Source organism: Danio rerio, chromosome 4 (assembly GCF_049306965.1).
Source record: "Danio rerio strain Tuebingen ecotype United States chromosome 4, GRCz12tu, whole genome shotgun sequence".
NCBI classification, from domain to species: Eukaryota; Metazoa; Chordata; class Actinopteri; order Cypriniformes; family Danionidae; genus Danio; species Danio rerio.
In genome coordinates this window covers 5,614,417-5,638,451 of record NC_133179.1, presented here as the reverse complement: position 1 = coordinate 5,638,451, position 24,035 = coordinate 5,614,417, and the positions used below count along the sequence as shown (strand labels likewise).

At 36.8% G+C, this 24,035-nt stretch overlaps 2 protein-coding genes across 7 annotated transcripts in view; both read left to right on the top strand.

Moving 5' to 3' along the window:
- rad51ap1 (RAD51 associated protein 1) overlaps positions 1 to 24,035 on the top strand; it is a 40,371-nt gene that overhangs the window by 4,544 nt on the left and 11,792 nt on the right. The gene's annotated exons all lie outside the window — the stretch shown is intronic.
- Positions 11,505 to 16,011, top strand: fgf6b (fibroblast growth factor 6b). 2 transcript variants are annotated; one of them, NM_001009563.1, is given in 3 exon segments: positions 13,636 to 13,984; positions 14,413 to 14,516; positions 15,835 to 16,011. In NM_001009563.1, coding segments are annotated over 3 exon segments (630 nt in total).

Genomic DNA, 24,035 nt, shown 5'->3' with positions numbered 1-24,035 from the left:
CTCCATTATCACCTCTGAAAGCAGTTTGTAGTTTTTAATTTGTGCTATTAATGCTGCATAGTCCATAGTGAAAGTCAAGTCCCGGAGGAGCGTAATTTGATGACACAGCGACCTGTGAGATGAACAGATCAATACCTTACGCTTAAGCACCTACATTAATCACACTGAAAGACTAGCGGAGCGTAAAGAAAGCACATCATCCTACTGCTAATTATATCAGAATCCAATTTTTGCTGGAATATGAATTCAAGCATGTCGTTAATGATGCAAAGAAGTGGCTTTTTTTGTTATTTCCAGAAGTGTGTGAGCGGTGTTTGTCTTGAAATATCAAGGTAACATCCTGTCTGATGGCCACGATGGAGGACGTGGTGGAGAAGAGCTGTATTTATAGAGAGTTTGGAAGCGTGCGTGTGCTAATGCTGATCTCTTCTACATTTTCAGCTCATAATTAGAGGTGTTTAATTTGCGGGTACTGATTGTACTTCCTGTGCATGCTCTCTATAAAAGGCCTGTTTGGATATCCGCTTTTTGAGGGCTGCGGAACGCTCCGGTGCTCCTGTAACCCAGGAATGGCTGGAGGTCAGCTTTTCCCCAGAAACAAACCGCGCTGTAACCACACTGGATTGTGCCACAGAGCTTTGGTGGAGGCACTGTGGGTAGAGAAAGCTAGTGGTGCATTGTGTTCCGGAGTTTATTTTCCCTAGATGTCTGTAAACTGTCGCTTCTGAAGGGCTTTTTTTCATGCAGAACACGCACTGCGGGCCGGCCAGTCTGATAATTGCCTTGATAAGAGAGCAAGGTTGTGGATTTATGGATGTGTGAAGCTGTTGGAGCATGTGAATACTTTTAAACAAGTGGTTTCTGAATGCACCCTGATACAAAAACTAAAATTGCTTCAGTTACTAAGTTACTAAGCCTCAAATTGCTCCAAACATGTGGAGATTTCTAGATTCTGCTGAATGTAAACGTGGAATTTTAAACTGATGAAATATTCAACTTTGTGTCTAGCAGCAGAAAGAAATAAAAAAAATAATGAAAGAATATTTTTTTTGATGATAAATTATTTTTGCATGGATTTTATTTTTACATTTATTAAAAAATTTGCAATGACAGAACAATGGTATAGGTGTCTCATATCGGCATATACATTAATATAGCCATCTTTAATACAATCTTCCATCGGCAAGTAATTCAAGTCATTTGTGGAAGGTAAAATTAACAGAAAAAATAAAATAAATAAAATAGAAATAGTCTTTTAATATACAATCTCCAAAAACTCCCATAGAGAATTCCAGATATGCCAGAAATCATCGGATTTCTGACGGAAGTAAGAAAAGGGTAAGAAAACGGCTGATTTATCCACATGTTGACCTAAGGAATGTTAGGAGAAGAATACATTCTTGCTCAATACGTACGACCAGTTTACATTTCAGAAGAAAAATAGTTGGAGATAGGGCAAAAGGTCTACCAATAATCTTCTGCACTAATTTGTGGATTTCTCAATTCTTAATTTTGGATGTCTTAATCATGTTACAAACCTAGAATACATGCATCACAGTACCAACATTGGATTTGCACTTAAAACAACATTGAGAAACATCAGAGAATGTCTTGCATGGATTTTTTTAATGCAAACTATTACTGTAGATCCAAAGAAAACTAGCAAAAATAAGTTCTATAGAAAAGTAAAGCTATTATTTTATAAAATCGAATGAATGTGAATATGTATGTATAAGTTGTAGTTGGTCTTGTTTCCCTTTACAACTTCACAATAGGTGCAGAGACCAAAAACTATGAATAATAAAGTGATATAATAGTCTTCACACTCTCAAAAATTAAAAAAGCAAAAAAGGACAAATGATTTGCTCACATGTTGAACACTGAGTCAAGCTAAACTTGCAATTTATAAACATCAAAAAATGTACTTAATTTAATAACAAATAAACAAATGCATCTTGATTATGATCAAAAATATTTGATGATTGTTTGAAGAGTTCAGATGTGGCAGCAAAAATGCATTTTTGAGTGAACTATCCTTTTAAAAAGTGTCATTTTTATTCTCTGAAGTTTGACCACTGCATGAATATTGATGTCTCTATGACTCACATTTACATTGTATTATTACATAAGATGAAAAGTTCAGATCCAAAAGCCTTTACATGCAATTTAAAGTCTTCTTCTAAAATGAGCATTTTTCTCAGCCTCCTATGTTCATGTTCAATTATTTCACTTTAAAGGCAATGAAAATAACTTATTTATCACCACAAAAGTGAAATAAACACAGGATCCTGAAGAAATGCTCATTTTAAAAGAACATTTCAGAGGGCACTTGCATTTAAACTTTTCATTTCATGTTTATACAATAGCAATGTGAACGCTAGACATATCCAGAGCAATAGTCAAACGTCAGAATATAAAAATGACACTTCGAGGGGTAGTTCATCCAAAAATGTATTTTTGCTGTCATAAATGCACTCTGCTTATTATTTATGTAGATTAAAGGTTAAATTGTTCAATTTCTCATAACCAGAACATATCATTTTATATAAGAACTCAATGTATCATCATAAACTATGTAGCCTGTATGGGTTTACAGTATATAGCTTTAAAAGTGGCAGTAGCCGTTTACTTGTGTTTTATAAATTGAAGAGAGCCACAATTTTATCTTCTTTATCTTCTTGCTGAAGATTACAGCTTTCAAATTTTCATTTTTTACTAAACTATTACTTTAAAGTGTAATTTGATGTAAACTGACCTCAAGCTGTATTAAATTAAAATTTGAAAATAAATAAACCTAAATGTTTCTTTGAATTAAGCTCACAGTATAGGAGCTCCACAGCACTGCAGATTAGATTCAAGAATCGAATTTTATTAATGCTTCTATACCTCAATTGAATTATCCACGTTTCCTGTGCTTTACATTTCCTGACTCAGTTTTACTTGGCAGAGATACAAGAAAGAAAGATGGAAATATGCTCTTTTAGTTGACAAACTTATTAATGGAATATTGATTTTCCAAGAATCTCTGAAGTTAGCTTCTGAAGGTTGCATATTTGATCATGTTAAATATATGCATAGGACATAAAGGACAAGCTTTTTCCCACCTTTCTGCTGGTTGTGATTTGTGCAGACAGCAAGACAGAATGAGTGACAATGTCCCAGTGCTGCAATGCAGTAAATTAATAGCTGTTCAGCTGGACTGATGCTCTCCACATTTACACCAGCAGAGGGCAATACCAGTGACGAAAGAGACCTAAATCATTCCTAATATGCTGGAAGAAATATTTCTATTATAGCACATCTTGATATTGATGTTCTGCTCAAGCCTAGGCACTTGCAATTTTAGTGACAGTGAATTATTTATCAGATTTTTGCATTATTTTTATGTAATTGTGATATATCCATAAAGACAATACGTACACTGGAATGTTGTAATTTTGTTTTGAATGTGATTAATAACATTATAATTATTATTTAGTTAAAATTAAAAAGAAATGGCAAGGTACAATGTGAACATTTTAAGTAGAAAATAATAATTGTAAAACCCCTAATTGTTTTAAGTGTTTAATCTGAGAATTTTTTGTTTAATATTTCATTAATTATTTTAAAAAAATTATGGAGATGTTAAATGTGTTGTATTTATTGTATGTTAAATTATTAGTTGTATTTACATGTATATGTGTGATATTAAATAACTTAGTATTATTAATTAGTATAATGCTGTGTTTTCCAACCCTGTTCCTGAAGGCACACCAGCAGTACACATGTTCTACCTCCCCCTAAGCAAACACACCTAAGCAACTCAGTAGAACACGAAGAGGCTCAAAAGCATGATGTTAATGGGGCAGATAGGGGAGACATCTAAAACTTTGGTGCGCTTCCAGGAACATGGTTGGGAAACCATTGGGTAAAATGATTTGATTTAGGGTTAATGCATGTAATGGTGCATAATTTACTAGTAAGAATAAGGACATGATTAATTAAAGTGCTCACAAAAAAAGAAAATAAATCTTTTAAGTGTGAAAATTCTGTCTTTAAATTCTTCAGTGTAGCCCAAATGAAAAACACACCAGAGAAAAATATGAACTGACACAACTGTTGCTTTAATAGTGTGTTTTTCTTTCTGGAGTGACTCTGACTGTTTTATTATGGCTGTGTGAAATACACTAAACTTTACAACACATCTAACAAGATTTATTTCCTCAGAGGAACATCATGTTTGTCTGCTTCTCTGTTTGCTTTAATTATGATTAATGAATGCATGCCTCTGAAATGAGATATTTATTATGCAAATGAGTGCTACCGCAGTGCTTATTGGCATAGGGACAGAATTCAGGGACAGTTTCATGGATGAATCACTCCCCTCGCACCCTATGGATGTGTGTGTGTGCGTCTATCAAGCTAATTTGCCCCGAGTCCCAAACACGCTGAAATAAATGATTCATTAGATTTACTAAATCATTTCATGTTGTTGCAAACCATTTATATGGGCTGAATTTAAACAAACAAATGAATTTTAGTAATGTTTACCTTAATTTGTTTGTTTAAATTCAGTCCATATAAATTGTTTACAACCACCTTAAAAAATTAAGTAAATCTAATGAATCATTTTTTATCAGTGCACTTTTCCTCTGGTGCAGTTGGTTCCTCCACTGCTGAAGTGACAGAATGGAAAGAGGTGGATACACCCACCTTACACCCGCATCAGAGTCGGCAACACCATTCTCGCCTGTGGGGAGTGAGAATGTGTAAAGTGGCGCAAGGATGTCTAACAGGATGCCAGTCATTCCAGGGCTGGGCAGAGGGAGTCGGGGCTGGTGTAGAGTTCAGTGGAATTCTGGGGGACCGCTGGGCTCCGGTCCTGCTGACTCAGCCAAAGCCTCCGCTGACGTCATGCTGTTTTTCTTTCATCCGCCGACATCCTCCAAAACAAAACTGCCTTCATACACTGTAGAAAAATGATTTTTGGATTTACTACTTTTTTTTTTAGGGTAAGCGGTTGGAAATAATCCATATGGGCTGGATTTAAACAAACACATTGAGTTGAACATTACTTCATTTTATTTGTTTGTTTCAATTCAGACCAAACTAATTGTTTGCAACCACTTACCTTAAAATAATCATATCTGCCCACTTTCGTAATGGCAGTTGCATGTTTTGTGGTATTTAGGTGATAATATTCTGGCATGGTTCTAGCCACATTATGAATAAACTTCCTTCTTGGAACTAACTTTATTCTTTCAGTTTTCACAACATTCTCATGCACTGAAACAACTGATTCATTGAATAAACTACACTTTTTAAGGTAAGTGGTTGCAAACAATTTATTTGAGCTGAATTTGCACAAACAAATTTAATTCAGTAATGTTCATTCTATTTGTTTGTTTAAATTCAGCTCATATAAATTGTTTGCAACCACTTACCTTAAAAAACATAGTCAATCTAATGAATGATTTTGAATAACTAACTTCTTGATCTTGTTTCGGAATGTTCTGAAAAACATTTATTTCTCCATCATGTTTGCAAAGTAATAAAAAGTTCACTAAAAGGAATATGTTCTGGCCTTTAGGCTGAGGTTGCCGAAGTATAGTTGTGGGCTCAAACGCACTCCATTCGCCTTTATTCGATTCCTTGTTTTACCAAATTCAAATGAAATTTAAATTCATTATAAAACAGTCATTTATTACCAAGCACTACATGAAGTGGTCAAAAAATAGTCTGACTCACTTCCGTTCTTGGCGGTCTTCACTTTTTTATTGTTCACATTCAAATTGAAGAACAAAACGAAAACAAAACAGCAAAAATAAAATAAAATAAAATAATTACATTAAATAAAATGCCCTTAAAAAGGCTACAGGAGGAGAGTTGTTACAAACTTTATAAAGTTTCTTTCTTCTGTTTTTTTTTAAGATATTTTAAAGAAAGCTGGAAATCTGTAACCACTGACTTCCATAGTAGGCTAATTGATTTTCCTATGGAAGTCAATGCTTACAGGTTTTCAGCTTGCTTCAAGTGTTCAACAGAAGAACTCAGAACTTTGAAACCAGCTGAAGGTGAGGAAATAGTGAGTACATTTTCATTTTAGTGTGATCAGTCCTTTTAATGTTTCTCTATTGGTTACAATAACCCATTTTGAAAATCACATGCTTTCATAACTTAATGGTACCTTTGGAGAAATTATATTTACAATCAGTTGTCTACAGTCTGACTCTGCAAAAACGGCTTTAATATCTGATATATCTGAAATGTACTTACAAAGTTTAAAAATAACGCAGCATTGTGCCTCAGTGGTCGCTGGTTCAAGTCCAGGCTGGACCAGTTGGCATTTCTTTGTGGAGTTTGCTTGTTTTCCCTGTGTTCGCGTGGATTTCCTCCATGTACTTCGGTTTCCCCCACAGTCCAAAGACATGGGCTATAGGTGAATTGGGTAAGCTAAATTGTCTGTGTGTGTGAATATGAGTGTGTATGAGTGTTTCCCAATACTAGGTTGCAGCTAGAAGGGCATCCTCTGTGTAAAACATATATTGGAATAGTTGGGGGTTCATTCCGCTGTGGCAACCCCTGAAATAGAGACTAAACCGCAGGAAAATGAATGAATAAATGAAGTTTAAATATAACCTGTAATTCGTAACATCCAAGTATGCTCAAAACATTTAAGTTTACTAAAAAGTTTTTTTTATGGTTTATGCTTCCCCATTTTAATATATATATATATATATATATATATATATATATATATATATATATATATATATATATATATATATATATATATATATATATATATATATATGTTTATTTTTTTTTTGCATTAGTTCTATAATCTAGTATAGTCTGTAAATGGAGCAGCAGCAGTACTGGTTAAGATAAAGGAGTGTGTGGTAGACTGAGTCTGTATACATTTATAACACAGAGTGTATCTTGATTATGTGCGTCTATAATGAGATCAGAGTGCATATGAGGACGATCCATACTTAACGCCTGATGTCACACCGAGAAAGTGACTCACATAATGAGCGTTGAGAGAGGTGAGATTTAATTTAAAATGACTGCGCACTTTTCAGCTCACGACCAGCAAATGTAGTACAGTAGATGGCATCAGGCTGTTCTCAAACAATGGCACAAAAAAGGCTTAATTGCTGGAAAATCATCAGGATTCGAAACTCCATCAGCAAAAGTAAAGTGACCTCTGTTTTTAAGGTGGACAGATTTTTTACCTGAGTCATTGTGCTGTGAGTTTCAGCTGTGCTAATAGCGAGCGCAGAGTTCCTGCTCTCTGCAGGGGTCAGATGTTCTCTCCTGAGTTCTTGTCAGCTCATGAACACACTGTGCTTTTAGTGCTGTTCTTGCAGCTCGGCCTGGCACACAAAATCCCTGCCACAACAGGAACTTCACTGCAGAAACCACTTTATATCTCACTAGTGGTGATATAATGTGTGAGTGTGTGTCTATGTACTGGTTTTGATAGTTTATGAGGACTCATAATTCAAAAGAGTTTTCAGAATATTCAGAATTTGTTGCATGATTCCGCATATTAGTCGCATATTAGTGATGTGAGCTTGGAGGACTGCATCCATTTATCTCTGCAATGACTCAAATCACTTATTATGAAAGTCATCTGGAATGGCGAAGAAATCGTTCTTACAGGACTCCTAGAGCTCATCAAGATTCTTTGGATTCATCTTCAATGCCTCCTCCTCTATCTTACCCTAGATATGTTCAATAATGTTCATGTCTGGTGACTGTGCTGGCCAATCCTGGATCAACTTGACCTCCTTTGCTTTTAGGAACAAATGTCTTGATACCTTTAGGCTGAATACTGAATGTAACCCCAAACCATAATTTTTCCTTCACCAAACTTGACTGATTTCTATTAGAATCTTGCGGGTTCCATTAGGTCTTTCCATTGATTGGGATGCAGTTCAACAAATGATTCATCTGAAAAATCTATATTATATATATATATATATATATATTTATTTATTTATGTTTATTTTTTTTTTTGCATTAGTTTTGTAATCTAGTATAGTCTGTAAATGGAGCAGCAGCAGTACTGGTTAAGATAAAGGAGTGTGTGGTAGACTGAGTCTGTATACATTTATAACACAGAGTGTATCTTGATTATGTGCGTCTATAATGAGATCAGAGTGCATATGAGGACGATCCATACTCAACGCCTGATGTCACACTGCATCCATTTATCTCTGCAATGACTCAAATCACTTATTATGAAAGTCATCTGTAATGGCGAAGAAATCGTTCTTACAGGACTCCTAGAGCTCATCAAGATTCTTTGGATTCATCTTCAATGCCTCCTCCTCTATCTTGCCCTAGATATGTTCAATAATGTTCATGTCTGGTGACTGGGCTGGCCAATCCTGGATCAACTTGACCTCCTTTGCTTTTAGGAACAAATGTCTTGATACCTTTAGGCTGAATACTGAATGTAACCCCAAACCATGATTTTTCCTTCACCAAACTTGACTGATTTCTGTTAGAATCTTGCGGGTTCCAATAGGTATTTCCAATGATTGGGATGCAGTTCAACAAATGATTCATCTGAAAAATCTATCTTCTGCCACTTTTCCAAGTGATCAACTAGAAATCAAGTTATTATTTATTGCTTTTACAACTCATATTTCAAAACAGAGTCTTTCGACATTTAAAATATGCCTCAAATTTTCTGTAAGTTGGTTTAGGGTTACAGTAAAGCAATATAAGCCGTTTTTACAATGTACAATGTCTTTGGAGAGCCATCATAAACTTCCAAAGCATGTGTATGTGTAAATTATAGTTAATTATTGATTGGAAATTGCGTAAAGAAAATTGCATTAGTAACATAATCTCCATTACACACTTTAGGTAATGTAATCTGACTACACATTTGGATTACTTTTACATTACAGTGATTACATGATTTTGAACCACGTCATTCTAAAATGATGCAAAGAGAAACAATATACATTTGATACTTTGTGATCAACACGATGAAGTCTGTTAAACATTCGCATCACATCAGGTTTTCCCAAATTGGACCTTTGTGTATGCACAGTGCTGAGTATTTGATTACATGTCATTGGATTGATTATATATTGTTGTCACAGTTGTCACTGCAATTATTAATAAGAAATATAATATTAGGACAGGAGGACTGTGTTACATTACTCCTCATATAGGAGTAGATTATAAATTCTAATGAATGTACAACGTTTTTATATTAAAATAATTTCACAATAGCATTTATGTAGGCATGTATGTATTTTAATCAAATAAATTTGGCAAACGAGAGTCTAATATATCATAATTATTTTGACATTTTGACCATATCTGCTCATTTTTATAATATGCAGTTTTGTCATATAATATTTACAAACACTCCTCTGTTCATTCATATGTAATATAACATTCGTCAATCTGGTTTTGGGCACATGCTTTCATGCTTTTTAAGAAAAATAAAAGGTAAACTGAAGACAGCCGGGCCACTTTTCAGTCTTGAATTATTGATCAGCTGTGTCAGCAAGATCACAGGCCTGACTCATATCCATCTCTGCCATTCCACTGGACACTTTCGCACCCCAAACGGCAGCTTTACTTTCAACAAAAGTGCCATCATGCAGATTGTACAAGTCCTTGAACTCACTTGGATGAGTATATATGTTGTTGTATTCATTAAGATGTGGATGGTGCAGCTGCTTGCCTGTATGAATGCCATTTGTGTGCTGTTAAATGTTAAACGTCCACTGATGCTCCTGATGTCATGTGTGAGTAATTCACTCCTGGATCTCAGCAGCTCTCCTCAGCTGTCGCCTCTATAGAGCCTAAACCCGCCTTATTAAAAATCTAATTGAAAGGGTTTGAAACTGCGGTATATCCAGTTACGTGGTTTGTCACAACCCTGCCCCACACAAAGCCCCATGGAATGACTATATCACTGAAAACACTTATATTCATGTCTAAATGTTCTGCTTCTTACCTAAAAAATCATATTATATGGCCACACACTGACGTTTCTGTATCTGCTCTGCTGAATGACAACTGTCAGTCCTAAATGGTTTTATTAAATAGAAATATTGTTACTTGTTATAAATAAATTAAATTAAAAAAATATAAATTCTTGTTGGAATTAAAAGTTACTTTGTTTTGTGTTATCTCATACAGAGCGCAGCACTATATTATTATATATATTATCTACATTGTATTGTAACTATATTATTTAGCACTAATAACTGATCAATTATTAAAGATATAAAGTTAAGCCATTTTTTTATATTTTTAGATGTTTGCTAAATGATCACATAAATGCTTTTTATGGGGTGTGAAATGTGGATTAATATAGGGAGAAAATTTAAATCTGTTCAACATATGGGTGAAAAACAATAATATGAAATGATAGGGGGTGAATACTTTCTCAAGGCTTTGTATGGAGACTCTAAAAATCAACATAGGCTCATTATAAAAGCGTAGCACATTTCTGGAAATCGTGAAGTATGTAGCCAGATGTACGTATGGCTGCATTTCATCTTTGAAACGATTCCTTTTCAGTTCCTTTTCGCACTTACCAGCTGACCGCTTACCTCATTATGGACGGCTTTTCCACCGTTTGTCCACTTAGCTCAACATATACGTAGACACACACTTGAGAGCAGAGACGAGTTGACCGCAACTAGGGAGTTCGAGATTGGTAAAGATCGGTTCCAGAATGTGGGTAAGACAAAAACAGAATCCAAAAAAATAAAATAAACAAGTAAATAACAGGGTGAAAATGTGGTAAAATCTGAAAACATGGTAAAAATCAGACAAGGGCTTTTCTTTTTCCTGCTTGCATTTTAAAACTGTTGGTTGGGTTAGGGAGAGGGTAGGCGGGTCAATCGGTGCACTTTGAAAACAATATTGGTTGGGTTTAGGGAAGGAGAAGGTTGGGTCAGTCAATTGGTCAGTCAGTCAGTCGACAGCAGCCTCTGGAGGGTTTACGCGAGAACAGTGACACGAATGGCACTCACGAGATAAATTTTTGAGATCTCAAAAAGCATACACAGCGGCTTCTGGTGTATTCGCAAAAGCAAAAACTGCAAAAAACATAGCTTCTGGGATGTATTTGGCGTTCTCCTGAAATGAATATAGCGGTACGCTTTCAGAATGAGCCTGGGTTGCAGCTGAGTTGTTTCAACTCATATTTAGGTCAAATATTTGACCTAAATTTGAGTTAAAGCAACTGACAATTCAACCGATATGTGCTTAATATGTGTATAAGCAGCACAACTATATTTTAATTATTTGTAATTAAAAGAAACAATAATAATAACAAGCAAATTACAATGATAATTCCATTTTGTCATCATAGAAATATACTTTAAACTATTCAACTATTTTTCACTTGTCATTTTCGTCTTATTTTCAAATATGTAAATGCTTTAAATTAAAGTTTATTTAATTTCTTAAAGGGTTTAAATGAGTTTCTACTCATTACCTGGGGGAAAAAGGTGAATAGAACCATATTAAGCTGTTATATTTATTAGGAAACATTCAGGCATTCTTGACTAGGGATTTAGTAGCTGTTGGTGCTTTTTGAAGCTGTTGAAATATAGTTTTTGCTATATGTGTTTTCCCTCAGAGAAATTATTTAGTAAGTCACAGGCTGTTGAATCGGATCGGTAAACTGAAGTGATGTGCAGCAGACGTTTGGGTGTGCCGAAATCTGTCTGAACTTGAGATGAAATGACAACTGAATGCTGAAACTCGGTCATGTTTCTGCTTTGATCTTAGTTTTGCTCTGTTATCAACATGGACATGTGGAAATCGTGTGAACCACCGAATGTGGGTGCATCAGCTTTTATGTATGTGAGAGATTAAAAAAGCCATATATGTGACAATATTTTTAGATTTTACTTGCATATAATTCTTAAGGCCCTGTTGTTACACTTATAAAAGTAAATGCTGCTCACATCAGTGCTGAAGTGGTCAAAAGGTGCTACTCATTTAAGGTTTTGTTCGCTAATTAGAATGTCACTATTTAGTGAAACATGTAAGGATTTTAAAGACAGCTGATGACTAGAGAGCTACAAATGTTCAAGTCATGACTTTAATTGTATTGCAACACACTGCAGTTTGTCTGAGAGCAATTAACCCGCTGAATGACAGCTGTCAATCAATCAATATGCTCTAACAAAACCTGGGATTTCTTAACCCAGTGCTTGGTCAAATAGTAGCTAACCCAACAATTGTTTTAAAAAAGGAAATTTCTATTTTTTTTTAAAGAAATAACCCAACATTGGCTTTGTCCATTTGACCAAAGGTTGGGTTTATACAACCCAGCATCTTTAGAGTGTCTTTGAATTGACATGCTCTTAATGTTGTATTTTTTTTTAGGTGTATTTATGTTTGTATGTTTGTTTATGTGTATGTCACACCTTACTACATGATTAAATTTTAGTCCAAATTCTATAACATAATTTCTTATTGAAATTATTTAGGCCTTACTATAAACTATAAATAAATGTACTAAGTCTTGATGCAACTCTGAAATTTAGTGATGAGTGTACTATTCATATGCAGTGAATAATCAAAACAATTACAGCTCGTTGTAGGATTGGTTAATTATGTTAACATTTAAATGTAATGCGTCTCGGTGGCTTCTCAAAACGTGTGGATTTTGTAATGGCTGATTTCTGGTCTACATTCCAGAGGAACAGTGAAACTGCTGAAAAAAAAACGTGATTGGCGCTTTTCACACTTCCAGCAACAGCGCCTCCCCGTCGTCACTCCAGTCCGGCTCCGCTGCTCTCTCTGCGCACCTGGAGATCCGCGCAACGACGCGCAGCATCTGCTGACGTTCGGGCATCGTGCGCGTACCGAGCATTCCTGAAAGTGCGTTTTCTCAGCATCATCATCATCATCACCGGAGTGACATCAGGAGCTGAAGCCTCGCGGAGGACACAAACATCACGCCGCACGAGACGGGGGACGCTATGATCGGCACGCATTGTGGGAGCCCAATATTCTGGAATCGGGTCGTTGTGTAAACTTCCTGCACAAACAGCCTGGGATGTGACAGACAGGGGTGCCATTGCTCTCCGGTGACAAGTGGACTGTTTTTACACCATCCTGCTAAATAAGGAAAGGACATATGACCACCGTCCCGATTTGGGCGCTGCCAGAGTGCCCATCGCATCCCATGATCGCGCGCAAGCCGTCCAATAAGGCTCAGCATGCGACCCTCATTTCACACGTGGAGTGACAGCAGCGTCCCACTATCATCAGTTCGGCCAGCTCCGCTCGCAACTATCTCTCTTTCCCTCTCTCGTTCTCTTCCTCTCTCTTCTTCCTCCCCCCTCCCCTGATATGATGTCATGTAAGGATGAGGGTGGCTTCTGAGGTGAGATAGGGATTTTGGTGAGTGGCATTCTCCACGACCTGAGGCTTCGGAGCTGCAAAACATGGTCATCACCACCTTCTCCACCTCAAGTTGTGTCTCTGCGCTCTCTCCGCGTCCTGCTGCTGCTTCTCTCATCTCGGGCCACGAAGTCCTGACCTGCCTCGCTAAATTAAGCCTGCACCACCATGCCGAGGGAAGAAAAACTAGAAGAGGGGTATTTTTAGTGCCATTAATTTTGACCACGTGCCCCGAAGGTAAACCCGATGGCCATTGCGCAAAGGCTCCTCATCAGTATGTCCTGCGAGGCCAACGCGCAACACTGGCCAAGGACTGCCGTTCTGCTCTTGGGATTGCTCTTAGTTGGGATTGTGTCCTCCAGTCCGCTTCCGAGTAGGACTAACAGGACAAGTTTACTGGAGAAGCAATGGGAGAGCCTGTTCTCCCGCTCCGTGCTGGGGATCTCTGGAGAGAGACCGGATCCCAACTGGGAGAATGACTATCTGCTGGGCATCAAAAGAGTGCGGAGGCTGTACTGCAATGTAGGCATCGGGTTTCATCTTCAGGTCCTCCCTGATGGCAAGATAAACGGTGTACATAATGAGAACCAGTACAGTGAGTTCTTGGACTAATAATAACAGTAATAATACTGGCGTTATCAATCGCGCAGAGTGCGATGTATTCTCTGTATAGGCGACACTTGCACAGTCAAAGACAAATCTATTAAAACACACCGTATCCATTAGTGCTAAATATCTGCGCCGGGCTTAAACATGTCATGAATGCTGGGACGGATATAGATGCCAACTTATTTTTACACCGGCTCCTTGTGCGGCCCAGGAGCGCTTAGAAGCATGCACGACTCAAAGTGTCAGGGATCTTCATCTTTTTGGCAATAATGTAGTAGCCCGGTGGCGCGCCGCGAGAGCCGTTTGCGCATCCACAATTGGCACCTGCAGAGGTTCCACCCACCGCATGCCTTGTTGTTCTAAGTCACGCGGAGCCGCTTTATTGTGTGTAACATGGTTGTTCTGTTTGATCAGGTCTCATAGAGATCTCCACTGTGGCCAGAGGAGTGGTTAGCCTGTGCGGTGTGAAAAGCGAGCTGTTTGTCGCAATGAATAGCAGAGGAAGGTTGTACGGAACGGTAGGTGTGCGCAACTGTGTTGCCTTTCATTCTGCCTGCCGGTGTAAGGAGGCTTTGACATCGTGTGAGTGAGTGTGTGTGTGTGTGTGTGTGTGTGTGTGTGTGTGTGTGAGAGAGAGAGAGAGAGAGCGCGCGTGTGCGTGACGCTTCCATTGTGCGTTTTCAAGAAATTGATGATCCATGCATTTGGCACGTGAGTCGGTCGCGCGACTAATAATAGTGTTTACTGCGTGCATGGAAGTGTGCTGCTGCATTCAATTATTCATGCCTTATAAACATAATGTGCTCTAGTTTGTTGAAGCAGGACGTTTGCCACAGCTGCACGGCTATTGCAAATGATTATTAAACGGGATGCATTAGATCCAGGCACAGCGCCAAAGCGGCACGAGCAGAAGGTCTATAATAATTACCTGCATTAAGCCTATAAACAAACGCCTCATTCTTTTTTATTAGCCCGAGCAGTCACCCGTGCAATGCATTCATCTTGCTTCACACTCTTATTTATTATTTCATGTGTCTACAAGAGCCCTCAATAAAAGCTGAAATAAGTGGACTGAATTATGAAAAACATCAGTAGTGATTTTGAGTGTAATCCAGTTAAAATGTCAAGCTTGTCCCCAGGTTAGCAGGGTAAACGATACACTTGGCAGTCTTGGCTGAAGTTTGGCATAGATGTGACAAGCGCAGTGCATCACTGGTCCTTTGGGGCCCATGAGCACATGACAGCTCTATCCCAAAACTGCAGCATCTCCTGGACAAGCAAGACTAATTCACTGGCCGGCTACCACTGATCGTTAGAGTGTGATTTAATTAAAAGACCTTTTCAGCTGAGGTTAAGGCATAAAGTTAATGAGTTACTCACAGAACCAAACTCGCCTCAAACTTTCTTTGCAGTCATCTGCATTTTCTCAGTTTGTTGTGTTATGCAAGTCAGACTGTGAGAAACAATTGAATTAGTTTTCCCTCACAGTCATGCAAATGAGGTTGATGCTGTTAATTAATGAGATCTGACATTTATAACATAACCTTCCTTCATTTCATCAGATAGTTATGAGCGGGACAAATATGTCATGTAGGAGAACCATATGTTTCTTTAGAGTTAGCAAAAATATGATTTTCATAAGTTTGCAGTTACTGCTTTATCTTGCTGAAGAAGTGTCTAGAGAACATTTTATCACTGTAAAATATCGTATACGCAACAAGATTCTTCATGAAGACATAACTAATAACTAAAGATAAAAACAAAATCTAATAATGAAACTATTTATATACTGCTACATGTGACTGAACTACGCTTCTCTTGTCCTCCTCCTTTCAGGCTACCTTTAAAGATGAATGCAAGTTCAAGGAGACCCTGCTGCCAAATAACTACAATGCCTATGAGTCCTCCGTTTACAAGGGATTCTACATTGCTCTCAGCAAACACGGCCGAGTAAAGCGAGGCAACAAGGCCACCACCGCCATGACGGTCACCCACTTCCTTCCTCGAATATGAGCAGACTCAAGCAATAATTCTTCATTTGCACTGATCTCCCCGAGAGATCTGAAAACTGACACATGAACATACAAGGAACTGCAAGAATATCACCAAATTAGTACTTAGTCTTTTTTGTATGTATATTTGGATAGCTCAGCTTTTTATTAGAACCTCTAAATATGCTATACGTCGCTGCTTCCGTCTTTTACATATATATATATATATATATATATATATATATATATATATATATATATATATATATAATAGTGATTATGGATGTGGAGGCTCTCCAAGCCTGCCTGTCCATAGTCAGGTGCTTGCCAAGTATTGAACAGACTCTGGGATGGATGATGGAAGTCCTCCTCTGCTTTTTTTACAGTGAAATGACGTTTTTTATTACCTCAAAGAGCTACCTAGATGGTTTAAAAGGATGCATGAAGTTGCGCTTGTTTATTTTTAGTTCTGTCTGAGCCAACAGAAGCATAAGTAGTCCATATTTTTTTTTATCTCTGACAGTTGTTTTGTTGTTTTTTCATGCTCTGGGGTTGTGTGAGCACTTAAAAGAAAGCAGATCTCTCTTGCTGCATGTTGCGCTGAGGTGCCTTGGCATTCCCGCACACCGCCCCTTTAACATGCATGCTCTGAACGCCCCGGGGCGTCAGAAATAGGGCTGATATGTTAGCCAGGGCCCCGCGGGGACTGTCCCACAAGGGCCCGGGAGAGGGGCGAGGGGGAGGGGTGTGCATCTCTGCTTTATTTTACTTTTCTCTAATTAGAGAACGCCGTATTATCAGGAACGTTATCTTTTTTATCTAGCAGAACCCCTATTAGGAGCTTGGAGGCCGTACCTTTCATTTGTGAACTAAGACTTTCTTATGTTTTTGCAGTTTTTATAAAGAAAACGCCAAAAAAATGACAAAAAACTGGGAAATCTACAGGGGAACTGATGCAAGCGCACACTAAACATGATAAACGTGGCTGGTTCAATTATACTATTGCTTATCACAGGATTGCCTGAACAAAAGGAGCACTTGAAAATAAGCTTTAAGCATTGCTGTGAATGAGAACGTCTTCGAAACCAATGAAAATGCTGTAAATAGTGACTGTGCGCTGCGAAAGCCAGTAGCACGGAGCTTTGTTGCTTGTTGCCGAAGGCACACTGCCATCAATGATGGTGTTCAAGGGAATACGTGCAGTATATATTTATTTATTTTTGCTTCTGGTGTGAGTGGACTGTATGTGTGTGTGTGTGCACCTGTCCATGTGGATGCCTGTGTGTGAGTGTGTGAAAAGGAGGGCAGTGGAGTCTGGTATGTGGCGTGTGTGTTCCCGCACCGGACTCTTCCTGTTGCTGCAGAGGCACTGCAGTGGCACTCGCCTGCTGCTCTATGCAAATGTAATTACAGGGCAGACGCTGTGTGGCATCCAAGCTGAGGGACGCTCACTGTTTTCATAAGATTTTGGTTTGTCTGTCAGTTTCTGTTGCCCCACCCTGGGGAGGCTTTTTCTTTAAGGCAAGACACTATGCAGAATGCTGTTGTCGTTGTTGTTTTCATGCGCTGGTCAGTTTGGAGATTTTGGCCTGTTCGGCTTTTCGTAAGGCTTTGTTTCAGACTAGTGGAAGAAAGCATCTAAAATAGACCTTTAAAGTGCCAAGTTCAGCTTTTTCAGCGTGTAATATAGCTGTTTGGAAATGTATAAAGTCTGCAAAAAGTTGCACAGAAGATTTTGAACTGAAGCATTTATACTTCTGCACTTTCACTAAAACTGTGAACGTAAATCTTCACAGCACATGCAGGCTCTGTGTTTATGATAAAATCATTTGTTTGTCGCTGAGGGTTGAGGAAAGACTGATATGAGATTCAGATGATTCAGTCACTACTGACTAATCAGAGCATAGACTTGCAGAAAGGAGGGGTTTAGAAGGAAAGAGACTTGTTTGAGAATCATTCAGATAATGTGAAATGTATATTATAAGAAAAGTTTGGATGCATGTTAACTTTTTTGCAGGAGGAAACTTGCATAATTGTGGCACTTTAAAGGTTCATGACACTTTCACCTGTTTGCTTTTGTTGATTTTTCCTGCACTTCAGTAGCACTTACATCAATTCAACGTTATTCCAATCAGTATTTTGAGGGTTTTAACGTAGGGCATTGTTCATATGTCATACAAATAACCCTTTATTCCTAATAGCATGGTGCACTGTAATATATATTCTTCACAAATATGAATAAAAGAGTATGTTTTACAAAAAACGTCATGCTTTCTACTTCAAATTATATTATAAATTCAAAGTTTCAATTCAGTTTTTCATAATTATTAGTAAAATTTCAGATAAAATTTATATATTTTTCTGTTAACGTCGTGATAAAAAACTAAAATCCTTTAAAAATCTACAATATCAGCATTAGAGAAAGCAAATGAGGTCATGTTTAATTATATAATGCCTTGGTTGCATATTTAACCTGACTTCAGAACACCTCAAAAATATTCTTAATGAAATCAATAAACTGGTGAGCTGTAAATCTGTTTTAATGCTAATCTCCTGGGTGTCTTGCCTTAAAGGGAAAACAAAAGGAATGACACTCTTTTAGAAAGACTTATGGGACGCCTGGATGTTTGTTCATTCAATCTGTTTGAAGTAAATGCGGTTGCTCATGGTGGGGGTTGAATACCTGAGCGGAGGCCACACTGGTGACTCTTTTTCAACACACAGATAGTCTTGTAAAAGCCACGGTGCAATGAAGCCTTGAGATTCCAGCAGTAGCACAAAGGTTGTTTCCGGATCTTTAGTCCAAGGTCGTAGCCATGCACAGTTGAGCTGGTCAAAAATGTCTCTCCAAAGCCTCATTATTCCCAAATCACAAGCCCATTATAGTCTGATAGTTTGAATCCTGAGATCTTTTCCAATTTGTACAGTGTTCAACAGTGTTCAGGTGTTAGCGCTGCAAACATTTTGAGGGGGAATTCAACAGGAATCTGTGAAGTTTGTGCAAGATTTGAGTATTCCCAGACAGATTTCATTCATGTTGTTTATTGGGAATTTGCAGTGCAGAACAATAGAAAGAAACTCAGCTCATTTGAGCAGTGCTTCATACATAGCTACATGTTTTGCACATGAAATTTTGGTTAAATTTGATGAAAATCATCGCTATTGTCTGTATTTGTCTGCAATATTCTAATACATTTAGCCAATTATTTCATGCATCACTAACTGATAAAGTTTTTGGTTGCTCAAAATATTCTTTAAGCAAAAGTAAGGTGGCGTGCCATTGTACGTACATTTTAGTATACAAAGACTTGCTTTGTTATAGCATCTTAAAGAGATAGTTTGCCCTAAATGAAAATTTACTCACAATTTACTTCGTTGTTTCTAACCTTTATACTTTTCTTTATTTTGTTGAACACTGAAGAAGATATTTTGAAGAACGCTGAAAGCCTTTAACCGTTGACTTTCATATTATGAACATTTATTTCGGTTCAATAGACCAAGCAGGCACAGGACGCCATCAGATTGACGTTGGACCCGGGGATGTTGCATTTTGTTTGGAAATGAAAATTTAGTTGATGTCAGAACCCAACGTCAGGCCGACGTCAATGTCCAACGTCCAACCTAAAACCCACCAAATATCAACGTCTAATGCTGTTGCAGCTTGACGTTGTGTGGATGTTACCAATATGACGCCTATTAGACGTTAGATTTTGGTGGCCAAATCTAACAAATAAATGTCAGTATTTGACATCAATATAACTTTGGATTAAGATGTGGTCTTGATGCTGGATTTTTGTCAACACAACCTAAAATCAACCAAATATCAATGTCTAACGCTGTTACAGCTTGACGTTGTGTGGACGTTACCAATATGACGTCTATCAGATGTTGGATTTTGGTGGCCATATCTGACTAATAAATGTCAGTATTTGATGTCAATATGACGTTGGTTTAAGATGTTGGCTCGACATTGATTTTTGTCAACACAACCTAAAATCAACCAAATATCAACGTCTAATAATGTTACAGCTTGACGTGGTGTGGACGTTACCAATATAATGTCAATCAGATGTTGGATTTTGGTGGCCAAATCTGAGGAATAAATGTCAGTATTTAACATCAGTACAACTTTGGTTTAAGATGTTATCTCGACATTGGATTTTGGTCACCTTCCAACACAACCTAAAATCAACCAAATATCAACGTCGGTATTGGACATCAAAATAGCATTGTACTTAGAAGCTGACTAGACATTGAATTTTGGTCACGTCTTAAGATGTTGGGTGCCTGCTGGAGGAAAGAAAAGGTTTATAACAAGTAAAGTGTTATTAAATAATAACAGAATTTTTTGTATTGGGTGAACTATCCCTTTAATGTTAAACCCAAACTATGAAATGTTTGAAAAGTCCAAGCCAAAATCTGTCATCAAAATAATTTGCACTCAAAAGCAAGATATCAGCATTTGTCATTGCTTGTGACATTTGTAGGAAAACTACTATTACTGTTATTCTGTTTTTGGGCTTCAGAGCAAATGATATGACATTGTTTGTGAATTATTAATGCAATATTCCAATTTGCAACAGCTAGTGTTGGCCAAATCCAATAGTGTCGAGACTATAATGAGAAACTCAATCTTGTTTGCTTCTATAAAAAAGGGATGGTTTTTTTATCAGACTCGCAGTGAATCTTTAAGGACAGACCTCTGATGCAATGCTTTAGGGAGACTCAAAAGGCTAATCGTTGCTTGTTTTTATAGTGAAAGCTGCTTGTTTTGTGGTCTCATCTGTGAGGAGATTTTTCTGTATCCAAAGGCGTTCAGTCATTAGTCCTTTGGGTTTTGTTCTGCTGTGAAATTGAGGACTGTATTTAGCTGATGTGTCTAAGAATTCAGATCACTGTGAGTCCCGGTGAGACTTGCACACTTATGAAGACAATAAAACACATTTATTAGACATAAACGTCTAAGCTTCTCATGGATATGCAGTGGTGTCAGCGAGAAGCGTTTTTAACGGATTAAACTTCATCAGAGTTTAGAAGTAATTTGGAGTAAACTATTAATCACATTTTTATGTCTTCTGAATGTGTTATAATATCTTGAGCAGTAAAGAAGCATTACGCTTACATAGGTATCAGATACAGTATATGGCAATATATGATAACTACAAACTTGAATTTTACACATAAAATATGTTATATATGCGAAACATATTTTGAAATATTGCTAAATTAAATTTTTTTTAACGATTAGAATTACAAATATGTACATATATGTTCAAATATATTATATATATATTTTAATATATGTGTGTTATAATTTAACGTAACATGTATATATAATTGTGTAATATATTTGAACATTATGTATAGGTACATGTTTGTAATTCCAAAAGTATTTCAAACTGTAAGTGTTTCAAACTATATGCAAATTACTTATTTTTACTTTATAAAAATATAATATTTGTCAAATATGCAAAACATTTTTTAAACATTTTATTTTTTTCAAGCATTGTACTTGAAATACAAATATGTACTTATGTGTTTAAATATCTTAGTTTTAATTGTATATATGTTCACAAATGGCCATATATAAATATATATAATTATGTGTAAGATATTTATACAAAAAGTATATTTACATGCTTGCATATTCAGTGGTTACAAAATTATATATGTAATCTGTTTTTTGCCATATTTCTAAATATATGCAAATTACAGATTTTAATTTTACATGTATATAATAGTCGTATATGCAAAACATATTTAGAAATATTGCAGTCAATATTTAATTTTTTCAATTATTAGATTTACAAATAAAATGCACACTTAATATCTTAGTTTTAATTGTATATATGACATTTGACTATATATGAATATATATACACACACACACACACACACACATACAATTATGTGTGATAATTTTAAACATAATATATAGGTACATGTTTGTAAAAAAATGTCATCTGTTGTTTTGCTATATTTCAATATATATGCAAGCTACATATTTGATCTTACATAGATAAATATGTTACATTTGCATAATATAGTTTCAAATATTGCAAAATTTGACTTTTTCAACCGTTGGAGTTAAAAATGTGTACATATATGTTTAAATATCTTAGTTGTATGGCCATATATGAACCTATATATAATTATGTGTGATATATTCAAGCATGATATATAGGTACATGTTTGTAATTCCAATAGTTGAAAAATGTCTGTTGTTTTGCAATAATTCGAAATACTACATATGCAAACTAAATATTTGAATCTTACCGATATAAATTATGTTGTTTATCCAAAACATGTTTTAAAATGTTGAAAAAAATCTAATTTTGAAATATGTTTTGCATATATGACATATTTTATATATGCAATATTTAAATTTGAGCCCGCTGTATATGTAGATTTTTGTAATTGCAATAGTTAAAAAGATGTAATCAGCATTTTTGCAATATTTGTAAATATATGCGTTGCATTTATTACATATTTGATGAAATATGAACTTAAATGTCTTATGTAATTCGCATATGTTTCCATATATCAGATTTGATTAGGTGAGACATGAGGAGTGCAAATCAGGGAGCTGTTTGCTTCATTTGTGTCCTGATTCTGACAGTCTGAAGAATGAGCGATGTGCGTGAACCTTCGGGAATCGGAGCCTTCTCATCTGCTGATGTATGTCGCGTGGATTTATAGCAACAGCTGTAAAAATGTTTATTGGGCATAGAATATAGACACCGGTTTCCTTTTAGACGCTGCACTCAAACACTCATGAGAAAAGCGTATGCGCGTGAACGACTGCGAGCTGTCAGCGTCTGAATCCTGCTCACAGATGGAGCTTTCGGGAATCTTCGGGCATTAGAGCGGATGGCTGTTTTTGGATTTGCTGTGTCTTTGTTGTGAAATGCTTTGTGTGGCTGATCCTGTGACAGTGAGAGGAAAGACCCCTGCTGTCTGTGGATACTTAATACAGTCATTTCTGGATTTTGGTCACTAATAAATTACTTCATACATGTTTCAATTAGGCAGCACAGTGGCTCTGTGGTTAGCACTGTCACGACACAGCAAGAAGGTCGCTGGTTTGAGTCCCGACTGGGCTGGCATTTCTATGTGGAGTTTGCATGTTCTCCCCATGTTGGTGTGGGTTTCCCCCACAGTCCAAACACATGCGCTTTAGGTGAATTAAAATAAACTAAATTGGCCGTATGCATATACTGGAATAGTTGGCGGTTCATTCCGCTGTGGCGACCACAAAGACTAAGCTGAAGGAAAATGAATAATGAATATTTCAATTAATCGAGTAAACAGTCAACAAATACATCACAGAATATATACAGTCAAGCATGAAATAATTCACACCCCTGGCCAATCCTGACTTAAAGTTTAAGTTTGAATGTAAATAATAGACAGTGTGCATTTGCTGTTTTGTGTTTGTTTGAAAGGATTGTGTTCGCGTCTGCTTGTTATACCTCTCACCCCTGCCTTAGTTATGATTTCTCGCAATGATTTTGTGACTGAAACTGAGGACATAATCATGTGTTTCTGAAAACAAGCGCTGAGGCTATGTATGAATACAGATATATTGAAAAATACTATTTTTTTTCCTTTACTTTTCTACGTATGTGCTGTGCACAGCCGTTTAATCATATTCCTGATGTTAATAAAACTATTTTTGTTCTTTTTCTTTTATTTCATACGTGTGTGCATTTGTTCCCTATTTTAATTATGCTCAAGTAGCAAGTCCAGTCAAGATTACGGTGTCCAGAACTGACACTTTTCTAGAAATAACTTCAACTCCAGTTCAAGTCACGCTGTCAGGATGTCCCACTCATACAGATCATTTATACAACATCAAACAGTTCAATAAACGACTCGCAAGGAATTGATAAACCTCTTTTCTGTCATGCTTATTTGAAGATTGTGTCTCAATCTTGATTCATCACAAGAAATCTCAGCTTCAAATTCCTGGATTGCTGCAGCTCTGCATACTGTAGTTTAGTTCCAACCCTGCTTCAACACACTTCCCCTTAGGTTTCAAACAAA

Coding starts and splice junctions, on each gene's coding strand:
- fgf6b (XM_073945981.1), top strand. CDS start 13,636: ATGGCCATTGCGCAAAGGCTCCTCATCAGTATGTCCTGCGAGGCCAAC.